This window comes from Triticum dicoccoides, chromosome 7B (genome assembly GCF_002162155.2).
Source record: "Triticum dicoccoides isolate Atlit2015 ecotype Zavitan chromosome 7B, WEW_v2.0, whole genome shotgun sequence".
Lineage (NCBI taxonomy): Eukaryota > Viridiplantae > Streptophyta > Magnoliopsida > Poales > Poaceae > Triticum > Triticum dicoccoides.
The window spans coordinates 337342320-337355203 of NC_041393.1; the positions used below are offsets into that span (position 1 = coordinate 337342320).

The 12884-nt window shown below is 54.0% G+C and overlaps 2 protein-coding genes and 1 pseudogene across 3 annotated transcripts; 1 reads left to right on the forward strand and 2 right to left on the reverse strand.

Annotated features, from left to right (window-relative positions):
• Nucleotides 1–3067: 3067 nt before the first annotated feature.
• LOC119338903 (choline-phosphate cytidylyltransferase 2-like) lies at nt 3068–4157 on the reverse strand. The gene is made up of 5 exons (XM_037611113.1): nt 4084–4157; nt 3904–3975; nt 3693–3806; nt 3277–3372; nt 3068–3071 (listed from the first exon to the last, which is right to left on the reverse strand). The coding sequence occupies exons 1-5, from the start codon at nt 4155–4157 to the stop codon at nt 3068–3070; spliced, it is 360 nt and encodes a 119-aa protein (XP_037467010.1).
• Nucleotides 4158–4484: 327 nt separating this feature from the next.
• On the reverse strand, nt 4485–6841 carry LOC119338093 (dnaJ homolog subfamily B member 4-like). 2 transcript variants are annotated; one of them, XM_037610391.1, is made up of 3 exons: nt 6219–6841; nt 5353–5759; nt 4485–5181 (listed from the first exon to the last, which is right to left on the reverse strand). In XM_037610391.1, exons 1-3 carry the CDS (start codon nt 6384–6386, stop codon nt 4725–4727), a joined length of 1032 nt encoding a protein of 343 aa, XP_037466288.1. In that variant the 5' UTR covers nt 6387–6841; the 3' UTR covers nt 4485–4724. The 2 variants fall into 2 exon arrangements, with proteins under 2 accessions (XP_037466288.1, XP_037466287.1); XM_037610390.1 differs by having other exon boundaries at nt 5344–5759.
• A 1198-nt stretch (nt 6842–8039) lies between these two features.
• LOC119338904 overlaps nt 8040–12884 on the forward strand; it is a 30485-nt pseudogene continuing 25640 nt past the window's right edge.

Below are 12884 nucleotides of genomic sequence, written 5' to 3' on the forward strand. Positions count from 1 at the left end.
GCGTCCTCTGCTCCTCGAGCTGGGAGGTGGCCCACCCCCACTGTCTCCTTCGCTGCCTGTCATCCGCAGCCTCGGATCATGCGCCGTTGCTCGTCGACTATTCCTCTCCCCTCCCTGGCCACAAGCGTTTCCACTTCGAAAGGTTTTGGCCCAAGCTCGAGGGCTTCCACCAGACGTGGCCGCCGCCTGGCAGGAGCCGGCGCGTGATACGGACCCGTTTCGCCGCATTTTCGCCAGCCTTAAGTGCACTGCGCGTCGCCTTCAGAGCTGGAGTGCTCGGAAGATCGGCCAAGTCGCGCTTCAGCTTTCCATCTCCCGCAAGCTCATCGCTCGCCTTGATGCGGCTCAAGACTCCCGCCCCCTCTCGCCGGCGGAATCCTGGCTGCGCCACCAGCTGAAGAGAACTTATCTGGGGCTTGCCTCCTTGGATCGCTCCATTGCTCGCCAACGGGTCCGCCTTTCCTGGCTGTGCGCCGGAGACACCGACATCGCCTTCCTTCGCCTGCGCGCCGCCCACCGCAACCGGCGGAACCGCATCCACGAGCTCCGCGTGGGCAACGATACTGTTTCCGACCCTGCGGCCATGGCCAGGGCCGCTTTCTCTCACTTCTCTGGCCTGCTTGGCACGGCCGACCACCGCGAGCACACCATCGCCCTCGATGCGATTGATGATAGACTCTTCGACCTCTCCGCGCTCGACCAACCCTTCTCGGCCGACGAGATCTAGTCTATCGTCCGCCAGCTCCCTCGTGGCAAAGCGCCCGGGCCCGACGGCTTCACAGTGGAGTTCCTCATCGCCGCGTGGGACACCATCCGCGACGACTTTGTCGAGGCCTTTGGCAAGCTCTACAACCTTAACGGTCGTGGTTTCCACAAGCTGAACGAGGCCCTGCTCACCCTCCTTCCCAAGCACCCGGAAGCCTCGTCCCTCGCCGAGTACAGGCCGATCAGCCTCATCCACCTGTTCGCCAAGCTGTTCGCCAAGGTCCTCTCCCTCCGGCTCGCGCCGCGTCTCGGCGAGCTTATCTCCACCAATCAGAGCGCCTTCATTGCTGGCCGTAGCATCCACGACAACTTCATGCTTGTCCAACAGACTGCCAGGCAGCTCCACAATCTTCGCCTACCGCGCGTTCTTCTCAAGCTGGACATCGCGCACGCTTTCGACTCAGTTTCCTGGCCCTTCCTCCTCGAGGTCCTGCAGCACCTGGGGTTCGGGCCTCGATGGCGCAACTGGATCTCCATCCTCCTCTCCACGGCTAGCACCAAGGTGCTCATCAACGGGCTCCCGGGACCACCGATCCGTCATTGCAAGGGGCTTCGCCAGGGCGACCCCGTGTCCCCCATGCTCTTCGTGATCGTCATCGACGTCCTCAACCGTCTCTTCCAGCGTGCCACCTCTCTGGGCCTCCTGCAACGGCTCACTGATCGTCACATGGCCTCCAGCCTCTCCCTCTACGCGGACGACGTCGTGCTCTTCTGCCATCCCGACGCGTGCGACCTCTCCGCGGTGCGCCACATTCTCGGGCTATTCGGCACCGCCTCGGGCCTCCGCACCAACCTCGACAAATGCACGGCCTTGCCCATCCAATGCCCTCCTGAGGTCCGGGACTCCATCTCCAACCACTTCCCGTGCCCGATCGGTGAGTTCCCCGCCAAGTACCTCGGCCTCCCGCTCTCCATTCGCAAGATCACTGCCTCCTCCCTCCAACCCTTCGTCGAGAGGCTGGGAAGAAGCTTTCCCCATGGTGGGCGTCTATGCTGTCCCGCGGCGAGCGGTTGGCCCTCATCCGACATGTGTTCTATGCGATGCCCACCCACATTCTGATCGCCATGTCGTTGCACTCTTCCATCCTCCATCAGGTGAATCGCCTCGTCCGTGCTTTCCTCTGGCAAGGACGCAAGACCACCAATGGAGGGCACTGCCTCGTCAGCTGGGCCAAGGTCTGCCGCCCCTGGCCTACGGGGGCCTTGGCATCCCCGATCTGCAGTGTTCTGCCCATGCCTTGCAAGCCCGCTGGCTCTGGCTGCGCAAGACGGACCCCTCCCGCCCCTGGCAGCACCTACACATCCCATGCAACCCGGCTGTTCAGGCCATCTTTCGCGCCTCCACATCTTGGCAGATTGGCGACGGCAATTCCTGCCTTTTCTGGGATGACCACTGGATCGACGGGCTCTCCGTCGCCGAGCTGGCCCCGCTCCTCCATGCCCTCGTCCCCCGCCGTATCCGCAAGGCTCGCACCGTTGCCGCGGGCTTGCCCTCCCGTGCCTGGATCCAGGACGTGCGCGGGCACCTTTCCCCCGAGGCTTTGGTGCAATATGTCCTCCTCTGGGCGCGGCTCCAGCAGGTCACTCTCTCCGACGAGTCAGACGTCCTCACCTGGCGCTGGACCACGAACGGCGTGTACTCCGCCAAGTCCTGTTACAAAGCGCTCTTCGCCGGCTCCATGATCGAGCCTTCCTGGCGCCTCACCTGGAAGTCTTGGGCACCCCTCCGCATCAAGGTCTTCCTTTGGCTCGCCTTTCAGGGGCGATGCTGGACCGCCGATCGCCTCGCTCGGCGTGGCCTCACGCACGCCCCGCTCTGCCTTCTTTGCGACCAGGAGCCAGAGACCATGACACACTTACTCGTGGGCTGCGTCTTTTCCAGACAAACCTGGCACGAGGTTCTCTCCTGGCTGCGAATCACCGACATGCCGCTCCCTTGCCCCGGGACGTGCTTCCGCGACTGGTTCTCCCAGTCCGTGCAGGACGCCCCCACCGCCCTTCGCAGCGGCCTCGCCTCGCTCATCATCCTTACTGCATGGCGCATCTGGAAGACACGAAATGCATGCGTCTTCGATGGAGCCTCTCCCTCCATTCCGCTCATAGTCAATGACATCAAGGAGGACGCCCGCAGCTGGGCCACCGCCGGAGCCAAGGGGCTCAGCAATCTGCTCCCACCTACGTAGTTCCCCTCTAGGGGGCGCGCATCCCCCCTTCTCTATGTATGCGCCGATGTAGCCCTCGCTCATGCCTTTGGTGTACGTGCTTGCGATGCTACCCCTGTATATGCTACCGTTCTTCCCCCCTATCTATGCAATGATACGCAAGGCTTTTGCGTATTCGCGAAAAAATATATTTTAAAGTGTAGATTAACTCATTTTGCTCCATATGTAGTCCGCATTGATATCTCTAGAAAGACTTATACTAGTATTTAATAACGGAGGGAGTAGATGATTTGGAAGTATGCAAAGTGGATAGGTGGTATTTGTTACATATAAATAAGTATATACTGACGGAAGCGTGTCGTGCGCGACGTAGTCGATACGGTGCTTGTCGAGGAGCTCCTGGTTGATAATCCAGGGAGCATCAGGTATGACTTGGTCGACCCACCTTCAATAAGATTCATAACAGAATGTAAGAGTAAGAAAAATTGCATTGCATTTGTTATGGCGCTGCTAGAAGGAGGACGCGAGAGGGCCGGCGGGGGCCTTTTGCCCATGGCCAGGCAAGAGGGAAGGGATTTCCTTCTTAATTCTTGCTTGATTAGATTGATACATCTTCCAAGCAAGGCTTACTTGACCCCTAAGCAAGCGACCCTTATCTCTAATTAACCCTAAGACTAATGGGCCCGTTAGGCCCATTAGGTACTCTAACAGCATTGCTAAAAAGGACGAGATTTTGAGCCAAAAAAAAAGAGTGAGATAAAATGCTTGCAATGGCGAAGCGATTCGTAGCGCTCCTCCTCGGTCATGACTGTCTTGCCCTTGTACCACTGCGTGACCTCGTCGCTGCAGCAGCCCACCAGCAAATAGGTGTTGGGGAATCTGAGGACAGAGACAAGAGTTCCAAACAAGGACATCATAATTCAGAACCGAAGGAGGTTTGCAACTGTGAAAGCAGGAAGGGGAGGAGAGCTCTCACGATTTCTTGGCCCGTTCGAGCGCGCGAGCATGGCCGAAGTGGAAGAGATCGTAGATGCCGTCGGCGTACACCCTGACAGCGACAGGCCGCTGTGTCCCCGGTGACGATGCCAACCGTCGCCGGCGGCTCCTGGCCCTGGCTTTCCCTTTCCTCCTCCGCTGGCTTCATCACCGCCGTTACCACGTGGAAACGGAGCCGCAAAATGCAACGGTTTCCTTTTCAGAGCGATGAGGCCACAATTCAAGCACGGCCATTGCTATTTACGGATACATAACAGATATGTAGTCCCAACGGTTTTTTCTTCTTTAACTTTGCATTTTTATTATCCTTTGTGAATTGCTTGTCATTATCATATTATTAGGGGGTTACAGTACATACGATCACACCTCATCAAACCTGTCAAGTTTCTCCTTGCATGAACTAGAAGACTCCAATCCTGCCAATCATGGTAAATTTGGCATTTGTTCATCAAACTACATAATAATTCACAAAACACATTAGAACTGAAAAAAATGCTTTCACTCTTTTACTTGCAACACATGATAATTCACAAAGGAAGGAGAAGATTGGAATTTGTACAATTTTCAAGGACTATTGAAATATGTGACTCAATAAGTGAACAAATTAACATTACACCGTAATCTGTATGGAGTAGTCAACAATTACTATCGCGATTTCTTCAACAAAGGAGCAGATCAGGAATAAGTACCCGCAAACCAAAAGTAACTAGACATACAAGCCAACCAAAGAAGAACATCTGAATTAGTCTGCATTTCATGGACAACTATGGGAGAGCTGAATTTGCTTCCGGAACGTCATCATTACTGCTGAGGCTGCCCTCCCCCTCCAAGAACCTTCCTAATATTCTGCCGCTGCTCCGATGACAGTCTCTTCGGGAAATCAACATCGAACCTGATTCTCAAATTGCCTCTCCTCCCATTTTCTTTCACAATAGGCATCCCCTCCTTGGCGATTGCAAGCTCATATCCCGGTGTTACCACGTCTGTCAGCTTGATCACCAGGTCACGCCCGTCGAGGGTCTTCAGATTCACTGTGGTTCCTGCCAATGCATCCACCAGGTCGATCTTCTGGTATATCAGCAGGTCGTTGCCTTCCCTCGTGTACTCATCATGAGGCTTCTCGTCGATGACAAAGACGAGATCGGCGGCGAGCTGGTTCGGCTGCTCATTGCCCTTGTCCGGAAATGTGATCTTGGTCCCTTTCTTCCATCCGGGTTTTATATCGATTGTCAGAATCTCCGATTCAGTGCCTAGTTGCCTGTTCAAAAATGAACAGGTAAGAAAAAGGTCATATGGGAGAAAATGAAATGGGTATGCATCAACCATCATGTTCTTGACATCTCCATCTGACTCCTGTATGGGGCCAGTTTGGAATGCAGGATAGAAATTCATGGAAATATCAGGGAATCAGTCCAATTACCCATTAGACCTGACAATGTTCCTGGATATCTTCATCTTGCGTGTCGAACCAGAGTATAGCTCTGGAAGCGTGCATGTAAGCTTCGTCTCCACGGGCGGTGGCTTCCGGGGCTGGCTAGAGCTGGCGCCGACAGGATCATTGTATGATCTGAATTTGCTCTCGGTGCCACCACCGAACCCACCAAAGGTGCCGGCGCCTTCTGTCTGGAACCTCATCGACTTGGCGCGCCCCATCCCCTCAAAAGGCTTGCTGCTGCCGAAGAACTCAGCAAAGACGTCCTCGGCATTCCGAGGATTGAAGCGGTGGTTGGTGGAGCCATTCATAGATGACGACGAGCTACCGGCGTCCGCGGAGGCCTTCAGGCCCTCCTCCCCATATTGATCATATATTGTCCTCTTCTGCGGATCACTCAGAACCTGAAAGACAGTAGATGTTGGTCATAAAAGAACTCCAGCAACCTGCGCAAGCATTACTTTGAAGCATCACCGTAAAACTTGTAAACATTTTAATCATAGTAGTACAATTCTTGCAAACAGATTAGCAGGCAGGCATAATATCTAGTATATTTGTGTGTGCAAAAATCAAGATTGATATTGGTCATAAAATCCAGCGATTTGAGCAGAATTATCTTAGACAGTTGACACGCTAACATTTTTATTATCGTAAGTAGGATTCTTGCAATCAGATTAGCATTTTTTTGTGTGTGAAAAAGTCAAGATTGACATAACAAACGACACATAACGCCCATAAAACTGACATGGCTGCAACGCTTTGTAGATCGCAGTCGAAACAGATAGTACTATGATGGTTGCAAGCGGCATTTGTAAGAAGGATTAAAATGGGAGAGCAAATGGGTTTGATTAGAATAGCAGTACCTCGTAGGCCTCGGAGATCTTCTTGAACTTGGCCTCGGCCTCTGCCTTGTTGTCGCCGGGGTTCTTGTCGGGGTGCCACTTCATGGCCAGCCGGCGGTACGACTTCTTGAGGTCGTCCTCCGTGGCGCTCCGGTTGACCTTGAGCACGCTGTAGTAATCCAGCCCCATCTTCCCCAACGCTCATGCCAAGAAGAACAAGGACGGACAGGAACGCACGCCGACGACCTCCCGTAACGGATCCGCACGGCGCCAACGAACTCCGACCCGCCCGGAACAAATGCGTGGAACTGGACACGATTCAGAGCAGGAGCGGCAATGGGAGGGAGGATAGCAGCGTCCCACTTTCCGTTCCGGTATTTGTTTTATCCAAATCCGATGGAAGCAGCCAAGATACCCGGCCAAACCAGCAGCGCCAAACGGGATCGAATTGGAAGGGGTCAAGGGGAGTTTGCGGGGAGGGAGAAGAAGAGACAAAGCGGTGTAGGAGATCTTGGAAGGAGGAAGAGGAGGAGGAGGAGGAGGTGGTGGCGGGGATGGAAGGGACGACGACGACAGCGAGAGAGAGGGGGGATGAAAGAGACAGACAGGGGGGAGACGCGTTGCGGCATTATTGGCCCTGATGCTCTCCGCCCAAATCTTCTTCCTTTCCGTGCTTTTTTGCCTTGCGGGAAGTAGCTACGCGCCATCCGCGGGCGGCGTATCACGTGGGGCCGCCATGTGGGCCAGACCAATCCACCTGGCTCCCGTTTATTCGTTGGGTGGTAGGAAGCCTTTGTTTGGTTGCTTCTAAGTGGATGCTATTTTTAAAGGCCCCCGCTACGCGTCCGCCGGCGGATGTGTTAGAAACATTCGCCGTCCGGAGAACCGTTGGATTAGACATCTGACAGCCGTCGGATGCAATCATCGCCCGCAACTGACCAGGTCATTATTTCCTGCAACAACCTTTCTGTTTCAGAAACCGCCGTCCACCAGGCACAGCTCCGCCAGCGCGGCGGCAGTCGCCACCACCGCAAAAATTGCTGCCACCGGCGCGCGGGGGCACCTAGTCCTTCAACACAAAAATCCTGCAACAACATGACGCACCACATCGCGCGGCAGATGCCGGGATCCGACGCAGATCGAGCTCGTCGGGGCCGCCTCTTCGAGAACAATTGCGGCCATCGTTCTCAGCTCCGACCACGGTCGCGGGGCTTCCTCCACGAGCTGGAGTATCATCCTGGTTCACAAACCCTCTGGTTATGTTTCCTGAAACTACTTCTACCAGATCAAATCAGGGCAGTTGGGTGAGTTTCCTGGCTCTCAAAAAAACATGAACTCTTGTGTGTCTCTGAAACTCATGGAAACCTATGTATCAGAAACATAGCTAGAATTTCCTATTTGTTTCATGTGTGTGGCAGCTAGAAATTCACTTTTGTTTCATGTGTGTGAGTGGAACCAAGGCAAATCCCCACACACTTGTCTGCATGCTCTATCTCTGCAAAACATGATCCTCTCTGTTACTTGTTATTTATCAACCTATGATACGATTTTGAATGTGTGTGCTTATGTGAGAAAAGGCCATTGACCGAAAATTTGTGTGCAAATGAAGCTGAAAAACCGTTGATAGATGTATCTGTGTACCTGAATTTATAAAACAACAATAGAACTGTTGATACCATGTAGAGGAAAAAGTACTTTCACACAAGACCTCTCTATTTACATGAAAAAACATGTGCCTTATTTCAGGGAGCTGGTGCTAAAGGGGAAGAGAGCTATGTCCAAAGGAACTTTTCTGTCGATAATCATGAAGATTCAGAGGGGTTGCTGCATGCTGATGATGTGATGCAAGATGATTCGGATGATGGAGATGTTTCATCGCAGCTGCTATCGCCCTATGTTGGCATGGTGTTTGACACAATTGAGGATGCCCAGAAATTCTACAATGACTATGCCTTCAAGTTGGGGTTCGGCACACATATATCTTCTACAAAGTACAGCCAAAAGAGAGGCCAGAAGCAAGAGGATGCAATAATGATCAAGAGGGTCTTTGGGTGTGTGCACGCTAGAAAACCCGATAAACCGGGAACAAGTAGCACCTCAAAGAGCATTGCAACAGAAACAAGCAACTCCAGCAGGCGACCTGGTGCTGAAATGGATGTGACAAGAACACGTCAGAAGAACAGGATTCTCCGTCATGATTGTAAGGCACACATGATTGTTGGGCTTAGGGAGTGGAGATTGACAGTCACTTGCTTTGTTGCGGAGCATACACATCCACTGATGCAACAACCAGAGCATGTTAACTACCGCTCGCACCGCAAAATACCTGCTGAGGATTATGAACTCTTGTTGATGTTGCATGATATTAACCTATCAAATTCAGATTGCATGAGTTTCCTTAGTACGATACATGGAGCTGACCCCAGGATACTGCCGTATGTGAAGAGGGATGTTGCGAATGAACGTGCAAAGCTTCGGGAAGTGATAACACAGCAAGACATGGATATGACAGTGAAGTACTTTGAGAGAAGGAAGGCCGAGAATCCAGAGTTTTTCTTTGGAAAGCAAAAAAGATCCTGCCATGAACTATGTGACTCCATTGTTTTGGGTTGATGGGAGGACAAGGGCGCTGTACCCAAAATATAAAGATTGTGTGTTCTTTGACACAACTTTTTGCACCAACATATACAACATGCCCTTTGGTCCTATAGTTGGTATCAACAACCACCTCCAAACCATTTCACTCGGATGTGCCTTGTTGCCAGATGAGACTATTGAAATGTTCAAGTGGGTCTTTGAGTAGTGGATGGTTGCAATGGATAATGAGCATCCAAAGAACATAATGATTGACCAGGACCAAGCAATGGCAACAACTATAGAGCAGGTGCTCCCAAATACTTGCCATAGGTGTTGCAAGTTTCATGTGTTTAGCAACGCGCGTTCTAAGTTGGGGTGGCTGCTGAGCAGAGATGAGGCGTTTGCAGATGTGTTTTACACTTGTATCAACAACTCTGAAACGATTGAAGAATTTGAGGAAACATGGCAGCGCATGTTGCATTGTTTCGAGGTTGCTGAAAACAAACACTTGAAGAACATGTGGCGAATAAGACATATGTAGGTTCTAGCGTACTTCAAGAACAAATTCTTCCCGTTCACAAGCACGACAGGCAGGTCCGAGGGGCTCAACTCATATTTCAAGACAATGATTTGTTTAGCTGATTCTGTATGGAGGTTTGTGCAACAGTATGAACTGTACCAGGAAACTGTGCTTGATCGTGAGGACAATGCTGGCTTCACTGGTGAAATGACTGCTCCTCCACTATACTCTCGGTAGGCCAGCTTCACTATACCAAAGCAAAAAATAAAAAAAATGTTTTGTCATGATTTGTTTTGTGAACTTTGCTTCCTTTTGTGATGTTGCAGATACAACATTGAGCGCCAAGCTGTTGATTACTACACACGCAACGTCTTTGGTGTTGGGGAAAACGAACACCTATGGGATCAGGGGCGATCCCCTCTACGTTCGGCGGGGAGAGGAGCTGCACGAAGAGCAGGTCTAGCGGTCAGCACAAGGGGATTTTTACCCAGGTTCAGGCCGCAAGGATGCATAATACCCTAGTCATGCTTGTGTGTATATATGTGTTCTTGAGCTTTTGAACTAGCTGTGGTGCATGTCCAGTCCAAAAAGTCCCAATCCTCTCTCAGTACGCCTTGGGCCTCCTTTTTGCTATAGTGCATGAGCATATCACTTGGCGCCGTAGGACAAACACATTTAATGCGCTGCCTACGTGCCCTCTTACTTTATCGGGGACGGCAACAGAAGCCATCTCATTCGTCGCCGCTCTTCCTTGCCTTGACATGCATCCAGGCTGTCGAGGCATGCCGTGCCACGCTGGCTAGCTAGCTGCTGTGTTGGCGCGATGGTAGAGCCTCCACGAATATCTGCATGCCGCCACGCAGGCGCCTGCTTAGTTGGCACGCTGGTCGTCGCACTAGAGTGGTGGTGAGGTGTCAAATCCTTGCCGGGCGCGGGCCTGGCCGCGGTCCAGCAATCGTCCCTGGTAAGGCTTTCCGGGGGACCTCGCGGTCATCCCCGGCAAGAGGTCTTCGTCTTCTGGTCCCACGTGGACCCGCAGGCCATCAATCTTCATGAAGATCTGCATGCTACCACGCATGCGTTCCCAAATCTTGGCCTTAATGTTGTCGATGGTGTCAGGACTCTCAGCCTCAAGCGTGATGGCCTTGCTGGTGCTGTGTAGGTTGCCCCGGCAAGGAGCTTGCCGGGGTTACGTATGCCGCCCCGACAAGGACGCTGCCGGGGGAGGTTCAGCCTGTCCTCTGCTCTTTGTTCGTTGTCTTGAGTGTTGTCTTAGCAGTCTTGTGTTTTGTCTTCTGCTGTCCTGTCGGGCCCGACCACAGGCGTGGCTACGACTACCCATGCACAAGTAAGGGGTACAGAAAGAACCCATACTTTTGTACACCAACAGGAGCCCCCGGGCCTGGGCCACACATGAGCGCAAGGCGTAGTTGGGCCAGGCCCAAAGCAGTGCGTGGGCGCGCGTGGCAGGGACTTAACTTCCACGATCTCTCATCAGTTGCGCTTCCCCACGACCCGCGTTGAGTGCGTGATGTGGGGGTCGTGCATGGGACGGCCGCAGCACGCCTGCGTCACTTCACAGTTAATGGTAAAAAAGGGCGGCCCACGCCTTCCCCATAAAAGAGGAATCTGCAGGGGCGCCACTCATTTACCCCCTGCGCCCTTCCCAATCTAGGAACCGCCGTTCCCCTCTTTTTCCTTGAGCAAAAACCAGAGCCCCACGCCTCCACTTGCCATCGCCGTGCCTCCATTGCTTCTCGATCCCTCGCCTCTTCTCAGTCGTCATGGTGCCCAAAGCAAGCAAAGGCAAGGGAGTGGCCAAGGCCACCGCGGGGAAGGAGATGCCGGAGAGCGAGCTGGTGAAGCTGCGGAAGAATTTCGCCCTCTTCGTCCTGATGGTTGACGCGCTCGTCCTCAGGGAGAAATTCAAGCCCCTGTGGGGAAGGGAGACGTCGGGGCATCCCGCCACGAAGATCATCCCTGCTCGCTTCGCCAAGCCCGGGTCAGGCAGATATCCTTTCTTCATTGATTATTTCTCCTGCGGGCTCTGTCCCCCTTTCTCTGACTTCTTCAACGACATCATGCACACGTACAACTTCCACCTCCTGGATTTTACGCCGAATGCCATGCCATGCATGGCCTTCTTCGCCCACCTCTGCGAGGGCTTTGCCGGGTGCACCCCAATACGACGCTCTTCCGCCATTACTTCGTCCCCCGCATCCAGACGAGGGGCGCCATCACCGGTTGCGTCACTTGGATCCCAAGGGACCATAGCAAGGGCGTGTACCCGGAGGGCTTCACAAAGGACAAGTGGGATGAGTGGCGGGGCCGGTGGTGCTGGATCGAGGACAAAGATCCACAGGAGTTCTGTCAGGTCCATCAAAAGCCGCCGATCTGCAACGATGACTGGAGCAAGCTCGACGCCAAGGACGAGAAGCTCATGATTGCCATCACCAGGATCCACCGCCTCACTGCAGTCGGGCTCACGCTCGAGATGATCGGGGCCGACTTCATCCGCCGCCGCATCGCTCCTCTGCACAACAAGGGGAGGCCGGCCTGGGACTACAAGAATATGGCCGACATCATGAGGCTTCGCCCCGGCCTAAATTACAATTTCACTGTGATCGAACACGCGCATCTTTGCAGCGGCTCTTTCAGCGCAAGGTCGATGAGACCAGCGAGGCCGAGAAATCCAGCAAGGCTGCCAAGACTGGCAAGGTGGACAAGCCGTTCCAGTTGCCAGTGGGGGTGGTCCCGCTGAGCAATAACTCCTGCCTAACCGCCATCTTCGCCATGATGCCGGTGTTCAACGCACACGGCCTCGACCCGACCTGGGTCAAGCCTGAAGCAAGATTGTGCAGGAGTTCTTCGACAATCTGTCGAAAGGATACATCCGTGCCAAACCACACCTTATCCACCCCACCACCGAGGAGGAAATGGAGTACATTGCCTCCAAGTTGGAGGAGGCGACACTTCTCGAGGAGGCCGACATCTTTGGCACTGTGGAGGACGAGGGCGAGGAGGCCGAAGAGGAGAGGAAGCTTGCCGCATGGAAGGAGTCTGCCGGTGGGCCCAGCGGCAGCGGTGATGGGCCTCCCCTTGTTGAAGAGACGACCAAGGATACGGCCGAGGAGGCGGCCGAGGGGACGGTCGAGGGAGCGTCCGAAGAGGCGTCCGAGGCGGACGAGTCTTCAGCCCCGAAGAAATGCGTCCTGCGGCGGGCTGACTCCGGCAGGGCCATGCAGCGGCAAGGGGCTCAGGCGCAACCCATGCACCAGATGAGGCGTGCGGCCGCGGAAGCGGTGGAGAAGGCCGTGGCGGCGAAGAGAGCCGCAGCCGCTGCTTCCTCCTCGACCAAACGCGTCGCCGCTTCTTCCTCGACCAAGCATGCAAGGACCCCGTCTCCTTCTCCTGCGGGCACCATCTCGGTGGCCGATTACGACCTTGGGTCTTTCAGCCCGAGGAGGAAGAGGAGGTCAGAGTGTCGTGGAATTGTCACGGCAGATGTCCTTAGTGTCAGGACTTAGTCGCGAGGCCAACGCATCTATGCGGTAGCTTGAGAGGGGTTGGGCGGAATCGAGAGACGCAAC